Genomic DNA, 19,268 nt, shown 5'->3' on the forward strand with positions numbered 1-19,268 from the left:
TGCACAGCAGACATCTGAGTAGGTTTACTGTTAATGGGTATATTTACGAGTACACTTTTAAAATAGAAGAAAATTAAACTGTGCCTGTAAACAAAGCTTCACGCCGTATATAAGAGCCACTGATTAATGAGCCCTTTCCAAATAACATTAAAATATAGAGGAGCATTATTCATCGCCACAACCATCTGGTTATTTTCTGCTACATCCTTGATGTAAAGCGAACAAACATACTCGTCTACGTCACGTACTCCCGGTGCAGCGAGGCAACCTTCAGGGATTCGGCCTGTTTTCAGAAGGAAAGTGTTTTTGCACCTGTGGTGTGATTTTAGAGCTGCTTTCCCTTCAACAGAGGGAGGAGTGGGGGGGTCAAAACTGTCAGGGGTCACACATGAAAAGAGAACCTGGTTTGCAGGCTAAAGGGTGCTGCCATTAACAGAGCCACCTGCCCAGCTGAACTCTCACAAGGGGGGAACAGTGAGAAAGTGTCGTCTGACAGTGAGAAACTGTCCAAGATGTTCAGCATGCAGGCCATCACAGAGGTTATAAACTCACTTTACAATGTGACCACTTATCACGCATTATCACAGTGGCCTTGGAGCTATTACGGTCATCCAAATATTATTGTAGTCCTGAACTGAGACTGATCTGTTGTCAGGAAATTTGTTCGAGGTTTTCAAAATGTAACAGGACAAAAAAAAAAAAAAAAAAAATTCCTCCGGAGCCGAGCAGAGGAGCGCGGAGCGGAGCCGCGGTTGTTGTTCCTCTCTTCCTCTGTTAATGAATGCAGAGGTGATCTGTTTGTCTGAGGAAGAGAGCAGAGGGGAAGCCTGATTTCCACTCCATTTTATCTGTGCCCCACAGCCCCTGCCAGTCAGCCCCCGGTGCTCTCACATGCTGGGGTCCCACAGGAAGCAGCACTCCATGAAGGGCAAAGGTCACGGAAGGAGAGAAAGCCACTCGTCCTTTCATTCACCAACAGATACACAACGCTGCCACCATTACTGGGCTCCTTCCTCTCGCTGTCATATAGTGATAATCATTATAACATGATGATGAAGTAACATGACTTCTTGATTTAAGTTTAGTTTAAAAATGTAAGTAGTCATAATGTTATTTTAGAGTATAAACGTATAGTGGGGGCACATTTTTTTGTGCTTGTAGTCTCAGAATCAATTCTGCATAATGAGTCAATTTACTTTCACATTTAGCCCAAAAAAGTTGGGACGTACCTTTTTGACATCTTTTCCATTGAAAACTGTATAAGGACAATTTATTTTATGCTTAAACTGATAAACTTTTATTTTTGAAAATATACTCTAAATTCTGATTTTTTTAAATTTATGTTTACACATTGTCCCAAACAGGATTTAATTATTTTATACTGTCTGTAAGACTTCAATAGCATAATCTTATGTGGTGTGCGCAGATGTTGTATTGGATTTATCTCCTTTTGTGGATTTAGCAATTTAAAAAAAAGTTATACTTTTGGTGTATTAAAAACTTTCGTGCATGTGAGGGAGCCTTAATAATTTACAGTGCGGAAAGGTTTTTGTAGGATAGTAAATCCATCAGCAGATCAGACACACTTTTAAAAAGTCACAATAGGTTTATTGATCCATAGCAAATTAAAAACATAGTGGATGAAAAACAATTTGCATAATCATATATTATCTTAAAAAGAGAAGCAAATAAGGAACACATCTGTCCAGCAGAATCAGCTTCATAAAAATAATAGAAATGTCATTTGTTAGCATAATTCCGTTCAGTATGTTTTCTATTTTAAGGAAGCATAAACACAAAATATAATTTGAGCTAAAAAAAAAAACAACAACAAAGAAAGAAAAAAAACCTAAGCAAAGCAATAAAAATCACCAAAATGAAGATTGAGGAGTAACTGAAGCATTAAAGTTGTCTATTAATAAAAAGGGAATATTCTCTGATTTCAAGTATCTCCTTTCAGACTACAGATAGGCCTTTGTAAAATAAAAACATCTCATACATGTCCTGCATGCATGCTTCATTGTTTTCCATTCATAACTTGTTGCCTAGTTGTCTTTATTACAATGATTTGAGTGAGATCCTCATGTCCAACATTAATTACAACTTGATGCATCCATGGGCCTGTTTGTTAAAGAGCGAGGTGAGCTGTCGACATTATGCCTCCCCATGGAAAAGAATCAGTTCTGCTTGAAATTAACAAACTCACATTAAATACTCGGGTGAGGAAGGGTTGTCACTGGTGGAGCCAGTTTCGTGGTAACAGTTTGCACCGGACAGTTTCTCACATTTAAGTTTGTATGCATCCCTCTCCCGCATCAGCCTGTTCAGTTCGTGTTTCAGCTGCTATACCTGTGACACCAGGTTGGTCTTTTCGTGCTCCAAAACGTGTTTCTGCTGGACGCGCTTGTAGCGGCAGGACTGTGCGTAACCTCTGTTTTTCAGGGTCCGGCGCTTCTGCTTCAGACGCATCACTTCGTCCTTGCCCAGGCCTCTGAGGAGCCGATTGAGCTCCCTGACGGACATGGACACCAGCTGGTCGTCTGAGAGGTCGCTGTCGGCGTTGGATCGCCTGTCGTGGCGGCTGTGCTGCTGGTGCGCACCGAGGACCAGCTGCTCCTCCGGAGACTGAGGGGACCCCATGTCATCTTTGAGATAGGGGTCTTGGCAGTGACTGCTGGGGATGCCTTGCATGTCGGGGTGACCCGGGAGCCCCGGGTAGTGCTGCACAGGCTCGGTGAGGTGGCCGTACCCGTCGTATTCAGCTTGGAAAGGTGGCTGATGGTGACCGTGGGGCACGGAGGGGTGTCCCTGCTGCGCCGTGGCGCCGATCAGGGCCTCCATTGCGTCCTCGGGTGTCAAACCAAAAGCTTGCGGGTACATCTGCTGAGGGTAACCCCCGTTGTTGGGTATCCAGAACGGCTCGCCCCCGGGGTTATTTCTCTGCTCGTTGGGGTTGAGGTTTGGTGACGAGGGTACCGAGTTACAAGGTGTGCTGCCGGGGGTGGAGGAGACGGAGTCAGGTCTCTGGAGCTGGCTGCACGGCCCAATGAAGGAGCGGTCCATCCCCTGCATCGTCTCCTTCTTCACGCCGAACTTCATCAAGTCGAAGTCACTGACGAAATCCATGGGGTTTTTCTGCAGTCCCAAATGTGAGTGCGCCTCAGCGGACATATTCAACGGCAAGCTGGTCTCTTCAAAGAGCTCCGAATGTCCAAAGCTATTTCATACAGTCAGCGAAAGCGCGCTTACTTTCGAAAAAAATCGCAGTAATTCCAAACTTTGATTTCAGCTCAGAAGGGAAAAACACACGCGTGCGTAAAAGCCCCCCACCTTCTGAAAACTCAGTGCGAAGTGATTCTGCAGCGTGTTCGGCTTCCGTCCACTGATGCCAGCGGACTGGACGCACCTCTGCCTGCTCAAGAGAAGCGCACTTTCTTCATAAAGCTGCATTGGCATGATGTCACGCCTTCCAGGCTACACCTCCGCGCTCCTCTCCAATGAAAACACGCTGAGCACGCTTATTTGCATAAAAGCTGCTGTGAGTCTGTCCCCACGAGCTCTTCGTGATGATCATTTGACCGAAACCTATAAATGCCTGCACATTATCTTCTGCAATATGTTTCCCCCCCATGTTTTACTTGTCCTCCATTTTAAACCGAGACTTGTTTATCCCACTGGAGTGTTTAGATTTATCACAGTGTGCATAAGGCCAAATAAATACACACTATGGATAGTCTATGCAGTGCTTTATTGTTTATCAAACTGCTCAACACTACATAAGGATCACTATTTCAGATTTCACATAAAAACTAATTAGAATTTTTAATTTAGAATTTTCTTTCTGTCTTAATTTGGTTTACATTTTAGTCTAAATTTGTGGTGATTTATAAATTGTTGTTACTACTGTTTAATTTCACTTGAACAACAAAAAGGCTGCAAGACAAATCATTTGACACCATTGTGCTCTCTGTGCTCTTCAGCTAGTACACAGGAAAATACTGACATCTTGTGGCGACTAGCCTGCACTGCAGAAGACCCAATCTCAAGATCTACTTTTAGCTCTGAGGTCTGAAACATCACAGGATGCATAACTGCAAGAGGAAGCGATGGTGTTTCTGTGGCAGGTAAACTGAGGCTCATGTTTTACAGCAAACTGAATGTTTGTTGATGGCTTGATTTCAGGGAAAACATTTGTGCTGTTAGTGTAGTAATGATATGACAACATTTCAAAAAACATTATCATATCACAGAGCTTTATGTTGTGAGTGTCCATGTTTTTTGCTGTTGGGTTTTGTTTTGTTTCAGGGACATTTACAGGCTGCATCCCTCCTGTTCAGTTTCCATGTTCAATTCTGGTTTATTTTCATGTAGGACTTAAGGCGTGGTGATAACTCAATATGATGATTCATCATGTTTGTATGATTTCTCAGTTATGTACAACCGTGACTGCAAAAGTTGGGATACTGTGTAAACCTTCATTTAAAAACAGAGTGCAGCCAATCCAAAATCTACAGTATACATTTACAAAAAACAAGATGTTCACAGTTGGACATCTTGTCTTTATACTGTATTCAAGTTAATGTAGGTGGAAAAGGATTTGCATATCATTGCATTCTGTTTATTTTTTTAATTTTTATTTTTTTAAATGATTTTCACAGGGTTCCAACTTTTTTTTGCATGATCAGGAATATTTAAGCACATCAGGTTTTTTTATGGAGCAGATGGAAGTGTGTATGTAGCTACGGAGTCAGCTATCTCTTTTCCTTTCATTCATTTACTTAAATAAAACATTTTTTACAGCGGCAGGTATAAATGGACAAGTTCCAGGATGATTTGGGGATTTCACTCCTCACGATGCCTAGAGGTGACACAGCTGCACCAGATATCAAAGGGTTAAGCGACGTTCGTGCCCTAAAGTGACCCTCTCAGGCAGTGCTTACTCTGAAGATAGTGAAGTCTCTCTGAATAGATGATAGAGGATTCAAGCCAAAACCAATAGAAAGCACTGTCCAAGAACGCAGGGGCATTGTTTTAAGTCAGTTTGAGTTGCTGGGAATAAAGGAAAAGAGGAGACAGTGTGACTAAGCAACGATGGCTGAAGGGACACATAGCATTAATGTCAGGGGGACAGTGCATGGTGTAACATCACCAGCTGACACTGCACCAGCTGGTCATATGTCACCACAAAATACAAAAATAAAACAACCTCCTTAAAGCATTTAATATCTATCTTAAAAGCTCTTCGAAACAAGGCATCACTTCATTCCCATCCAAAAGCTGAGATCAATACAAAGACAAGAATATTAACTTGATACTTATTCTGTGTGCCAACCCATGTACAAACTCCGCCGATCATGTAGCTACTTTAAAGGTGGTTAAGACTGGGGCTAAATTTAGTTTAGGTTTAACTCTGGCAGGATTAATATGCTGTCTGAGAGGCTGGATGCTTTCACATGCCGAGGCCCACTTTGTGGACTGTGCACTGTGTCATAACTGTGTATCGGTACAGAAACCACATTTAATAGAAGACCAGCAACGTCACTATCACAATATTTTGATGCCAGACAACCATGACGACATTTAAAATTTGGCTTAATTCGAGTTCACGCAATTCTAAGAGGCTGATACATAACAGTGTGTCTTTTAAGAGAATGCAACATTCATAGACACCCCAAACACTCCAGATCTTGTGTTGCAAAACAGTCTGCATCACAACAGCTGTTAACTGGCTGTAGCTGGCCGATTTGCACACCATGAAGGCAATTAGCAAGGGGTTATCATGTGGATATCAAGAGGCACTTCTTCACTTGTTTCTCTAAAAATACTTAAAAACTGTGACTACTGGACCAGACAAAGATGTCCTATGCAGTGATAAAAACCACCACCAAGAAAACTAGTGATAGCCATCCTTAAGAAAGGATAAGAGAAAGTATAAATGACACGGGACAGTTTTCTTTAGGTGGATGCATTCTGTCTGTGTCATCCTGGCAGAAATGTACCGTGTCTTTGTCTCCCTTTCTTTTTGTATACACAACATCTTTCCCACATGGCCATTGGGGTTCGGTGTGTTTCAATGGCTATTTTGTAAACACAAAGGACCATAACTAAGAGTTAGCTTCACTTACCTTCCAGTCCACTTCTAACAAACATGGAGCGAACAAGTAGCGTTAGGAGAAAAGCCATGTCCAGACAACATAAAGGAGAAGTGATGATTGCTGGAGAACAACTCAGGTATGAGAGAGGGAGGGGAAATATGTTTGTCTCATAGAAGACTTAAGGTTTAAAGTTAAACACATGGCTGATTTGCCTTTAATTTCAAGGTTGAGACTTCACGATGGAAAACTGATCAAGGACCGACGCTACCACCTGCGCACTTATCCTAACTGCTTTGTGGCACAGGAGCTTATAGACTGGCTTGTGAGCCATAAAGAAGCTCCAGATCGAGCAACAGCCGTCTGCCTCATGCAGCACCTCATGGATCATGACATCGTTCACCACGGTGAGAAGGAAGCAACAACACAAGTTTCAGCAAGGGGATCATGCATTTAGCTGTGTGTGTGTGTGTGTGTGTGTGTGTGTGTGTGTGTGGGTGTGTCCACTCATCAGTCTGTCTGCAGCTACTATCTCATACTACTGGACAAAACAAACCTTAGATTTGTTAAGCAGATTTATGACTGTATGGTCAATGATCTATCATGGTTGTGATGATTGAAAATGTTTGATAAACCTTTTTCATTGACTGTTTTATATCATAATTGCTGACTCCTAACTCCTCTTAACCAGCCGCAAGGGGTTGCAAATCATTAACAACTGCTTCAGTTAAACAAGACATTTCCAGCAATCAGCTAAGCTAAAAACAAACCTTACCTTGTCTGTTGCAGGCCACATTTTGGCCAATGCAGCACATTTGCATCTCTGTGCATTATGGCACTTCAAGCTTTTCATTGTGATGCCCTGTGAGATTGACGGCAGAATTACATTTTTGTACTTTTTTTTTGATGCACCAGTGTAAACAATGTCCCCATTAACGTTACTTTCTGTCATCAACCATGGCCAGGTTGTGAGAGTCTGAATCCAAGCTTCAGCTCGACAACAAGCAAACAACTTTTAAAATGCTTGTTTTCTAAGCGGAGTTTGGATTGATCTGATTTATGCTATGTAGGGCAGTCTCATCTACTGAGTGCACTTTACTAGTTGTAGCTTTAATTAGAGAGCCACTAATTTTTAAACTTACAAGAAACTGTATTTGCCTTTTCTTAGTCTGTGATAAGAGTCCAAAATTGAAGGATGCCAAACTGCTGTATCGTTTCCGCAAGGATGACGGCACATTTCCATTCAATACAGAGGTGAAAATCTTCATGCGAGGACAGCGACTCTATGAACAGTAAGAGCTGCTGTTCGTTGTCTACTGGGATTGACCGTAAAGTGTACTGTCAGCCACAGTCATGATCACAAACACACAAATATACTTGACAGGCTAGGGTTAAAATTTCACACACAGTGAAACTGTCAGATATATTTTGTTAACTGTGGTTGCTGAAATTCTCCTTCTGGCACTTTTAAAAAGTGCTCATCTGATCTGTGTTTTTGCATCTGTTTCTTAAGTCTCATAGGGGACAAGGACTCTATTCTGCAGCTAAGAGAGGAGCATGGCGTTGCATATCAGCGCTCCTTTCCTGGCTGCCAGCTGATTGACTCCTCCTCCTGATGCATTCTTCATTGAAAGGGGTCTTCAGACCTGTCCAACTTGGGTGTCCCACCCGAAGACTAAGCTCCTGCTGGTATAGCTCTTAAGGTCACTGAGGCAAGCAAACCCCCTGACCACAATAAGGTGGAAATCCCTCAGGGGGGAAACTGAAAAATAAAAATAAAATAAAACATCCTTCCAGATTTCAACCAACAATTGTGTAACGTGTGTCCCTTTTTCGGCGAATTTTCCGCTATTGCAGATAATTTTGTCAAATTGTAATGTATATTAATTTGTGAGTATATTAAAATGTGCTTTCTCAACTTCTAAAATTTTGATTTGAGGGGGCAAGACATTTATTTAAGGGGGCTCGGCCCCGTCTTGCCCCAGCGTAGAGCCGGCCTTGCTGCATGTGCTGGAAATTAAATGCAATATCATGAAATGTGTGTGTGTGTGTGTATATATATATATATATATATATATATATATATATATATATATATTACAATTACAGACGGTTATGGGCAGGGCTCATACCCTTGTCTCATTTGTAGGAGTAATTTGAATATGTTTAATGGTTGCAGGCATCAAGAGTAGATTACACTACAGTGGCTGTGGTGTTTTCTTTAACCTGAATTCCTGAGCAATAAATGTAAGCATCTTATGACTGGAAATAAAACACTGTATTAACACAATTACTTCTAACTTTTGGCCATAAAGCTCCTGCCCAGCTCCCCGCTACGACTTCCGTCTTTTTGTCGTCGCCATTTTGGATTGAGAGTTGGCTCCCTTGGAATATATAACGTTAGCTAACAGGCTGGCCCGACCACCGGTGCACTACAAGGCTTGCTTACAGGACACTTAGTGGTCTTGGCAGTCATCATTTTTGGAGTGTACCGTTTTCATGAGATGTGCACCACTCTGTCCTTTCTCTCGTCCCCCCGGGTAGCTAGCAGCTGCAGCAAAAGCCAATGTGATAGCTAACTAGCTAGCTCAGTTAGCTGGCTGTGTGGAGCAGAGCATCAGCACCGGCTTTGAGGAGAGCGACCATCACCATCAGTCTGCACGTCCCGGCAGCCTTTTATCCTCATTGTTAGCCATTTATGAAGTGAGGCAGCCACTGTAGAGCTACCACCGAGACGTTACACAAGGTGAGTGAAGTGCATCGACTGAGTTCGTCATTGTAAATGAAGGAATATATGACGGTCGCCGGCTATGCAGCGCTAGCGTCTGTGCTAGCTGAGTAGCGTTAGGTGATCAAGCCGACAGGAGCGGGTAACACAGCTAATGTTGGCTAACGCTAGCCCGCAATGCTAACAACACATGAACTGTAAAACTCTGATTGCAAAAAGTGCTGGACACAGTGGCACAATAAAGGTTACAGATCTGCTCTTTTACAGTATGTCAAAATGAACCAGCACTTAGCCAGTGATGAAAGCTAACTTTAGGTTTACCCGCTAAAAATGTGCTGGGCCCCTGAATAAAGTATTGAAAGGTAACCCAGCCATCACCAGTAAATGCAGTGATTGATTGAATGGATGCCAGCGCTGAAAGGGCGTCTCGCCGGTTTATGGAGTTGGTCTTTTATGATGTTCGTAATTATTGATTGAACTCCAGTGTTACATTTTTCAACTTGGTGAACAGTTTACTGGGATTTGGCTTAAAATTAGGCCTGCCTCAAACTAAAAATCAGCGTTTGTTTTTCAGGAGAGATGTATCAGCTTCCAGTGAATAACCTTACAAGGATCAGGAGAGCTAGGAAACAGGTGAAAAAAGCCCTTGGAGACATTGGACTGGAGTACTGCAAGGAGGCAGCAGAGGTGAGTTTATTTGCATGTGATTATAAACTATTAATTGCATTGAGAAACATATCTTATTATAGAGCTTGTAGAGGATTTTCATTCATGTCATTTAACAGCTGTAGTTGTGTATTACTTGATATCTCTGTGACAGTCCTACATGTCTTTTTATAAAATATTTTTTGTCGATTATGAGGATGATTAAAGGCAACTTAAATACATGCCAATTTAGCAGAATTTGACCAAAGCCAATATGGCTAAGAATTACAAAGTGTGGTATGCACAAGTGCCCAATTTTATGTAAACTAAAACTTATGATCTATTATAACAGATATGTCTTGATCCTGTTAAATCTTTCCACAGGAATTCAAAGAGTTTTGCCCTAATGAGCAATTTGTAAAAGGTAGTCTTTGCCTTGATATCTGCACATGGGATCCATCGTACTCTAAACCGCAGGTAAATCTTTTGGGTCAAATATCCTTTCAAATGCTGATGCACAATTCATAATATTTGTTTTAATACCATTGTTTCTCCCCTGATATCTTTCAGGAATACAGATCCAAGCCATTTTGCTGCACGGAATGCCCATTTTCTTCCAAATACTACTCAGGCTACAAGAATCACTTCCGCAATGTACACAGGAAAATATTTGACAGTAAAATTCTGCTCAACTGTCCATACTGTACGTTCACTGCAAACAAGAGGACTTTGGAGACACATGTTAAAATATTCCACATGCCCAGTTCAGCACGGCAGAATTATGGGACTTCACAGGGAACTGCACTGGGAAAAAACGACAAAGCATATCTTGATAGGTTCAGACAGGGTGATGGTGTGGAGAAGGCAATGTACTTTTGCAAAAAATGCACATTCCGAGACACACTCTACAATGTTGTGAGAAGGCACATCTACAGGGAACATTTTCAGCATATTGTCTCACCATATCTCGGTATGGTTTCTGAATCATCTGTTAAAAATGGTGCTAATTCTGTCAACGGCAACAACATCCTCTGCAAACGCTGTCAGTTTTCCACTCGTAGCTATGAGGCTCTAGTTCAGCATGTTGTAGAGTACCACGAGCGCATTGGGGCTCAAGTAACCACCATGATTGGACATGCTAATATTCTTGTCTCCAGGCCTCAATCCATCCCGGCTGCTTCTCACAAGGCTCCTCTGGTTGTTAGCAGGGGTCATACAGTTAGAACTGAGCCAATAGCACAAGCACCGGTAATTGGTTATTTGAAGCCAGCGGCCCCTGTTGTTAAAAGTCAGTCCGCCATTGCAGCAAGTCTGATGCGTGTCACAGGTCCAGGCAACAGCACCCCGGCTGAAAATAATGCTGCTGGTGTTAACACAGCGCAGACACAAAAGTGGAAGATATGTACAGTTTGCAATGAGCTTTTTCCTGAAAACCTCTACAATGCTCACTTTGAGAATGCACACAAGGCAAAGAAAGTGTGGGCCCTGGCCAAGTACATCATGAAAATTCACAACTTCACAAGCAAGTGTTTGCTTTGCAACCGCTATCTGCCCAGCGATACACTGCTTAACCACATGCTGATCCATGGCCTCACCTGTCCACAGTGCCATTCTGCTTTCCACAATGTTGAGAGAATCATCGAGCATGCGGCTCAGGCTCATCCTGATGACTTCACTGGACCCCCTGGTGCATCACCTCTAACCTTTGACCTCACCATCAAACAAGATAAGTCCAGTAATGTACAGCTCGTTGTGCTCACCTTTAACATGAAGGAATCCATCAATGGTCAAGATCAATCTGCTCAAAATAGTGTTCCAGCTCTTGTCAAGGTAACCTCTCCCAGATCGATCGAAAAGAAAAATGAACCGCTTCTAAGAGGATTCTCCTCTCCGACTCCGAAGACTGAGGTTGGGAAGACTTTGTGTCCGCTGTGTTTCACCATCCTCAAAGGACCCATCTCTGAAGCTTTGGCCATGCATCTGAGAGAGCGACATCAAGTGCTCCAAACAATGCACCCTGTGGAAAAAAAGATGACGTACAAGTGCATTCATTGCCTGGGAGTGTACACCAGCAACATGGTGGCCTCCACAATCACGCTGCATCTTGTGCAGTGCCGGGCTGTTGGAAGGAGCCAGATAGGCCAAGGCTTCAAGTCCGCCTTAACACTTAACTCATCCGGGGCTGGCTTCCTCAAGAGGCAGCCACCAACACAGGCCATGTCCAATCCCAAGAAGATAAAACTGAGCAAGGAGTCAAAGATTTCCTCCACAAGCGTTGGAAATCTGTCTGATGGCCTTGCTCTGGATCCAAGAAGCTATGAGCACAAGACGTATGAGGCCAGGAAAAATTTCCTGACGGCCTACTTCAACCGGAGACCATATCTTTCTTCTCAAGAAGAGGACAAGCTGTCTGCAAGTCTGTGGCTCTGGAAGTCTGACATTTCTAGTCACTTTGCAAGCAAGCGAAGAATGTGCGAGAGACAATGTCACACCAAAAAGCTATCGGTGCTGCTGGGCTTCGACATGCATGCTGTGAAGAAAGTTAAACACGACTTGATCTTTCAGGAGAGCAAGTTTGATGGCATCTCGGTGGGGAGATCTGGAGGCCTCAAGTCTGGCACTCCAAGCACAGACCAAAACAAGACATGTGAGACACTAAACTGTACCTTAAAACTCAGTACATGCACAGAGACCATTTCCATTGACTCTGACAGTGAACCAGAAATGGAGGATAAACCTACTGAGAATGGAAACATTGACACAAACCAAGAACAGAATGCAAAATCTGAGGAGCCAGCAATAGAAGAGACTGAACCAGTTAGAATAGAAGAGAGTGAGCCGGATAGAAAAGTAGAGGCCGAACTAAACAGCATAGAAGAAACAGAGCCGGACAGCATAGGAGAGGCCAACCTAGATAGAACAGAAGAGACTGAACCGAACAGAATAGAAGAGACCGAACTAGACAGAACAGAAGCGACAGAACCAGACAGCATAGAAGAGACAGAACCAGACAGCATAGGAGAGGCCAACCTAGACAGAACAGAAGAGACAGAGCCGGACAGCATAGGAGAGGCTGAACTAGACAGAACAGAAGAGACAGAACCAAACAGAATAGAAGAGGCTGAACTAGACAGAACAGAAGAGATAAAACATTTGAACACAGACGATCTGCCAAGAGAAAAGGAGAGCCCTTTGCAAGATGAGAATGCAACTGCTTGGATGACTTTCTGTTAGTATCCCTGCTCAGCAGTGTGCCTTGGGTGAGAAACGGTGTATAAATTAAGATGAAGGAAAACCTATCACATTTATTTGGTCAAATGGCACAGGTGACTAAAACTGTTTAATTCCAGATGTTGACCTTGTCACCAGTGTTGGAAAGACGGAAATAAAGTTACATTGTAGTGCATAAATATATGACCTATAAGTGACATTGTATATATTTTAGCCATTGTTCTTTGTTAGTTTCTTCATACAATCTGTGTTATTCACCTTTAAACTGTCACAAGATTTATGAAATGTTTATGCCAATTTCCCCACTAGGTTTTTGTTTCCTCAATTGTGACAAGGAACTGTATCATATTATCAATTCACATTTAGAACGTGTAGGATATGCTAATCGCTTACATACATGTTTTAATAAATATGTTTGTTTAATAAAAATGTTTTTTTTTCTTTTCACCCATTACTCAGTTTGTAACACTTATCTTTTTGTACCAGGTCTTAGGAAAACAGACATTTTAATAACATGTACAGATCCTAATGGAGCTGTAAAAGTTAAACATAGCTAAGAATAGAATTGGAGAAAACCTTAATCTCACTTAGTTCAATCACTGAGTGTAGTGTAATAGAGGGAGAGAAATATTAAACATTTTTAAAATGCATGCTCTTGTTTTAGTCTTTTGCAATGTTACAATTTACAATTTAATTTAGCAGATGCTTTTATCCAAAGTGACATCCAAAATGATCAACTAATGGTTATATATTATTAAAGATTTTATTCCCCACATTTTAACATTAAGCAAAGCTTTAAAAAAAGAAGTAAAATGAAGGCATCTTTATTTACAACAAGAGGTACAACAAGAGTAAAAGCAAACAAAAACAAACTTTAAAAGCTAGGGGACTCCATGAAGTTAATTTAAAACAAAATTAATTAAAATATCTCAGTATTTTGTACTTTATATGTTTAATTAAGGTGCCACACTTTTCTAGTACGAAAATGAAACGACTGCTGAGGTTTGGGGCCCGCCCAGGTCGGTTTGTGGATGCAACATTTACCAAGAAGAGACTAATGCTTTTCCAGTGATTTTGCTTTCATTTCACGGGCCCCTTAATTTCCGGTCCTGTCTCAGACGTTGATTGGTCCGGCGGCAGGAGGAGGCGGGACTTCTGGCTGGTACAGTAGCAGAATTGGCCAACCGCCAGCGTGCATCACAGCCCAGGCCACAGAGTCTGCAGCTGCAAAAATGTCCATATTGTGTCTGCATTCTCAACAGCTTTTAGTAACTCCATAGCTGCACTCCTTGAGGGAAAACAACCTCTTAGCATTTGTAAGTATAACTAACTGTCAAAGATGATTACCTCATATCCGTCCCATGGATGTAGTTTGTAGTTTTTGGTACGTCTCCTGGGGACTGTTTATAAACAGCTAGTTAGCATATAAAGCTAAAACTGATACGTGACTTGTAGTCAGAGCTGTCAGCGGTGGCAGGTTACACATATCTGGCTTCATATACATCGTGATGGTTTCATGCTGATTTATTTTATAATGCTGAGCTTACAAGGCTGCTGTTTAGCTAATGTTTGTTAGCTAGGGCTTATTTTTTAATTGTTAGCTACAGGATACCAATGCTTCTTTTTGCCACCCCAGTTATCCATTAGTTTACATTAATATCTGTACAAGAGTAAATCTAATAGCAGGTTGCTGAAACGTGAATCTAGCACATTTTTATTGTGAACCAATACAGTTCAGATCATTTCAAATCAATCTGCCATCAAATTGTATTACCAAGCAATTATAATGTGGCTGACAGGCTTGATGTTGGGAAACTCAAGCACGTTTCAGTATGTCCTGATAGATTTTAATATCATACAGAGAAATGGACACCAGTGGATGCTATACCGCATATAAATGTTAATTCTAGGAATTAATGTAACTTTTTTCTTCCAGGCTGCTATTGCGAGCTGCCACATAAGGAGAAAAGCTCTAATGTGACAGCTGACAGACTGAGAGGAATGGCAGGAGAAACCATGGGGTCTGATTAGACTGGTTGTGTGTTGGAGGTTCACAGTGTGGGAATAATGTCGCACAGTAACAGAGAGCTGGTGGAGTTCTTCATAAGCTACAAGCTGTCTCAGAGGAACTATCCAACCTCTCTGCTTAGGCCAGAGGATGCTGGTGGAAGGACTGAGGGAGACAAGGTCAGCTCAGTTGCTAGTAACGGCGTGCTGGTCAACAGCAGTGATGGAGGCGCACAGCTGGGGATGTCATCGCCCCCAGGTGGTGACATAGAGGCTGTAAAGGCAGCTCTTCGGGACTCAGCAGAGGAGTTTGAACTGCTCTTCACGCAAGCGTTTAGTGACCTTTCCTCACAGCTAGACATCACTCCTGACACAGCTTACCACAGCTTTAAGAGTGTGATGGACGAGGTGTTCAAGGACGGAGTCAACTGGGGACGTGTAGTGGGCCTGTTCGCTTTTGGTGGTGTGCTGTGTGTGGAATGTGTAGAGAAGGATATGAGCGAGCTGGTGTCCCGCATCGCAGACTGGATGACCATGTACCTGGATGAGCACATCAGTCCGTGGATCCAGAGCCAAGGAGGATGGGTGAGTCTGCAGGGGATGAACTGAACAAGCAGCTTTGTTCATGGCACTGTAACTTGGTCAAGGGTCAGATACATGTTGAACAGATCCAGATCAGTACTGATCATTAGTACTGATCCGTATCTGTTCTACACAGTGAGATATATACATTTTAAATGTCAAATAGAAAGAGCAGATTAGTACGGGTATTATCTGGAGTGAAAAAAGTTGGTCAGTGTATTTCTTACTGTGTCACACAATTTAAAAAAAAGACTTTTTATTGAGTAACATGTAATTACTGCCTAGAGGCTTGAAAGGTGGCTCTGAAAGAATTGATTTTCAGTGAGGGTAGCAGCTGCACTCCGTTTGGAGTCTCAGAAGTCACAAATTAGTCCAAGGCCACTCAGGACAGTCGCCAAAAAATCTGTCAAAATGTCCTGAACAACATCAAACTATTCCTGCAGCTTTTCACACTTTTCCTGCCATGAATCTGTTAACTGATTATTTCTTACAATTTCCAAAAGCAACTAAAGTTCTGCTAATTGAATGTGCATCATTGGATTTAAAAAATATAAGAATCATTTTGGTAAGCCTTCTCCACTGCAAAGCAAAATTTGTATTTTTTTATTTCAACAATCTACTTCAACTTAGATACCAAAAAGAGACAAAAATGTGTATTGAAATTCACTGAAAACATTATAAAAAATATATAAAAGCATATGCAAATACTGTATTTTCATTAAAACACTGATTCCAACATTTTTGATGCTGTGTGCAAGGTAAATAAAAACAAAATCTGATGAATTCAGAGTATATTTATAAAAAACAAGTTCATCAGTATGAACATAAAATATTCTGGTTTTAATTGAGCATATGTCACAAAGTATTAGCGAAATATGTTCAGATTTACTTACGTTTTCAACAAAACCACAACATTTTTGGAACTGGGCTTGCTGTACATATTTAAAGGTCACATATTGTAAGAAGTGATATTTCCATGCCTTTTTTATTTTATTTTAAAGCAGGTCTTGGTGCTATATAAATACTGTGAGAGTATGAATATGCTTAATCCACAAAAAAGTCAAAGTTTATTTTTACAGCATATTTAAAATGGCTTCAGTTGACCAAAGTGCTGTACAAATAGAAATATAGCAGTAGAAAATATTAAAACGATAATATGAACTAAGATAACAATAAAACATCAATATAACACTCAATCAATAAATCAATAAAACATGTATGCTTGCACTTTAAAAACAATAACATATTGAGTGCACTCAGCCTATATTCAAAAACTGTGCTTTTAAATGAGAAATCAGGACTTCTGTGAGGTTTTGATGTCACAACCATAATATATACATAGGTTGAAAGTGCCGCCACAGTGCTGCCATAGTTGCTCCCTGGCTGCAATGATGGTGCAGAGAAAAAAAAAAAATTGCAGGGAGCAGAGACACACTGACCAATCAGAGTAGATTGGCTGTTTCAGGAGGGGGCTTAAAGAGACAGGCAGTCAAAGAGAGCGTTTCAGTGAGAGGGTGAATACAGGTATATATATATTCAGACAGACAGTATGAGAAAAAAAAAGTGATTTTAGAACATTAAGTAAACATATTTAGTAGGAACCTAAAACAAAAGTATGAACCTGAAAATGAGAATAGCATGTCCCCTTTAAAGTTAGCACACTGGCTAAATGATTATCTGATATTTTGCAGTTTTGTAGGTAACTACATGTGAAAAACATTTTTCAAATGATGCACATACTTGCATTTTTATGCAGAGTGACAATATTTTTGGACACAACTGTAGATTTTTGATGCTGTATTCTTTTTATTTACTGATGAATCCATAAAAAATGTCTCTTTTTTTCTGTCTGAATCAATTTTTGATTCCAGGACTGCTTTGCTGAGATTTTTGGGCAGGGCGGTGCTGCGGAGGCGAGGAGATCTCAGGAGACGCTGAGAAGATGGCTGCTAGTTGGAGTGGCGCTGCTAATGGGAGTGCTGGCTGGTGTGGTCATCGCGAAGAAACGGTGAACGGGCTGCATGTCGTTCACCACGGCACCCCCTGTGTAATGCTACGCCAACAAAAATCAAACTAAATAGTTGATGTTTACAAAAAGCCCAGTCTGCTTGTGCACTGACAGAATGTGGATTGGCTGAAGCAGTTTGTGGGAGTATCCATAATATGTAGCTTGGTGAGCTGTTACACTCCTCACCCCGCTTTCTCCTGTGTCTTTTTATTTTTTATTTTAACACACAGTAGAGGTTTTTGGTTGTTAAAGGGTGTTAATATCCAGACTGGAAGTGCTTTAAATTAACCTGATAAGCTAAGAGACAGTGAAACAGATTCAGCTGGTTTGATGAGACTGCTAGTTTTTATTTTTTCCTTTGTGTGTTATCCAAGGACCAAATTTTATGACTTACAAACTGACAGACAGAATATAAGTTATACTTCCTTTTCACTGTGTAATGCTCAGCTCCTTTGTTGGCTGTATTGGAGTTTTAGGCATGCTTCAACAAATAAATATATTTATGTTTTTCTTGTGTCTTAGTTGGCATGTTTTGTAGATTCTTAAAATACACACATATGTATAGTTTCACTTTAACAGTGCAAAATATCTCCCACAGGACTGCCATAGCACTGTAATATATTCCTGTCAAAATATCTTGTTTATCACATGAAGAAAAGTACTAAACTGGCTCCAAACTCAGAATTACAGATCTATTTAACTTTGCAAAATTCATATAGTAATGAGAAATGAAATGTCAAATTAGTTTGATTATCAGCCAAGAAAAGTACAATTCTTTGGGTAGCAGAGTCAGAAATATCTGTCACATGCATTGTTTGCAAATCCTTTGAAGAAATGCATTATTAAAAATGAATTATCCTGTATCTCAATCAATTCAATCACAGTTCAGTATAGAAATTAATAGTGTTACAAACCCCAGTTTGATTTTGTTGGGTCAAAAGTAGTTACCAAGCATGTACACAATATATACCAATATGTTGCTGTATCATACATGTTATATACATAGAAGTTAGCAAAAAAATATCCCAAATAGTTACTTTAGAATATTTCGCAAGATGGAAAGCATTAAACACACAGTAGGTACTATTCAGCAGTCGAAACAAGAAGAAAAAACATTGTTTGGTTACATTGCAAAGTTGTATGGGATTATGGGAGTTCACCGTTGGTAACTGCAAGACGCTCCTCCCAGTTAGGATTCCTTCAGTGTTCGTTGTTCAAGAAGAGTTTACCAGGATCTGATTTATCCGCAGAGGCCTCCTCTCCAAAACAAATGGACCTGATGATTAAAAACACTGAGTAAAGCAGGTCCAGGTTAAAAATCCGTGTTTCTTCAATGAGAAAAATTGAAAACACTGTGAAAGGCTCTATTTTAGCTATTTTCTCATAAACCTAAGCATGTATTTGTGTTGCCTCACAAACTGTGCCAGAAAGTAATTCAACTAAGTCTATAAAGTTTATCACAGGACAAACCTGTGTCCCTTGAGTGAAAATCTTCTGCGGAAGCCAGAAGATTTTCACTCAAGGGACACAGGTTTTGCCTGAAAGCTCACATCTCATCCACCATCCAACTGCACACAAGACGTTCTGGAGAATGCTGTGAGCTGAGCTGCCGTTAACAATTATTTTAGTGTGATAACTTAAGATCCAGACTCCCAAAGACTAAAATTTGTCTTAAAACGGGATAAAAATGTCAATTTTGTGACAGACTGTGAGATTGAGGATTTCTCTGAGTTTCATAACGATTGGAAACATTTGGGTAATGTAAGTACAATACTATACATAGAATACAAATACAGCAACACAACTAGATGAAATAATAACCCAAGTGTAGTCATTTTAAGACATTTTAACAGAGAAGTGATGTATACCTTTAAAGATATACTGACAGATTAAGCCCACTCATTCTTATTTTACATACATGTATGCTATGTTATATTGTAGCAATACAAGAAGCTATATGCAGAGTTTAAAAATC

The 19,268-nt window shown here is 40.9% G+C and overlaps 4 protein-coding genes across 4 annotated transcripts; 3 read left to right on the forward strand and 1 right to left on the reverse strand.

Moving 5' to 3' along the window:
* Positions 1–1,586: 1,586 nt before the first annotated feature.
* Positions 1,587–3,594, reverse strand: mafbb (v-maf avian musculoaponeurotic fibrosarcoma oncogene homolog Bb). Its single transcript, XM_059329498.1, is given in 1 exon segment — positions 1,587–3,594. A coding segment is annotated over 1 exon segment (969 nt). The 5' UTR covers positions 3,172–3,594; the 3' UTR covers positions 1,587–2,202.
* Positions 3,595–6,100: 2,506 nt separating this feature from the next.
* On the forward strand, positions 6,101–7,708 carry si:dkeyp-97e7.9 (DEP domain-containing mTOR-interacting protein). The gene is made up of 4 exons (XM_059327913.1): positions 6,101–6,231; positions 6,321–6,499; positions 7,261–7,384; positions 7,606–7,708. Exons 1-4 carry the CDS (start codon positions 6,149–6,151, stop codon positions 7,706–7,708), a joined length of 489 nt encoding a protein of 162 aa, XP_059183896.1. The 5' UTR covers positions 6,101–6,148.
* A 714-nt stretch (positions 7,709–8,422) lies between these two features.
* On the forward strand, positions 8,423–13,152 carry adnpa (activity-dependent neuroprotector homeobox a). The gene is made up of 4 exons (XM_059329996.1): positions 8,423–8,838; positions 9,395–9,507; positions 9,850–9,942; positions 10,036–13,152. The coding sequence occupies exons 2-4, from the start codon at positions 9,400–9,402 to the stop codon at positions 12,697–12,699; spliced, it is 2,865 nt and encodes a 954-aa protein (XP_059185979.1). The 5' UTR covers positions 8,423–8,838; positions 9,395–9,399; the 3' UTR covers positions 12,700–13,152.
* A 734-nt stretch (positions 13,153–13,886) lies between these two features.
* Positions 13,887–17,800, forward strand: LOC131962973 (bcl-2-like protein 1). The gene is made up of 3 exons (XM_059328094.1): positions 13,887–14,012; positions 14,633–15,288; positions 17,157–17,800. Exons 2-3 carry the CDS (start codon positions 14,764–14,766, stop codon positions 17,295–17,297), a joined length of 666 nt encoding a protein of 221 aa, XP_059184077.1. The 5' UTR covers positions 13,887–14,012; positions 14,633–14,763; the 3' UTR covers positions 17,298–17,800.
* Positions 17,801–19,268: the final 1,468 nt, after the last annotated feature.

This window comes from Centropristis striata, chromosome 3, assembly GCF_030273125.1.
Source record: "Centropristis striata isolate RG_2023a ecotype Rhode Island chromosome 3, C.striata_1.0, whole genome shotgun sequence".
In the NCBI taxonomy this organism is placed as follows: Eukaryota; Metazoa; Chordata; class Actinopteri; order Perciformes; family Serranidae; genus Centropristis; species Centropristis striata.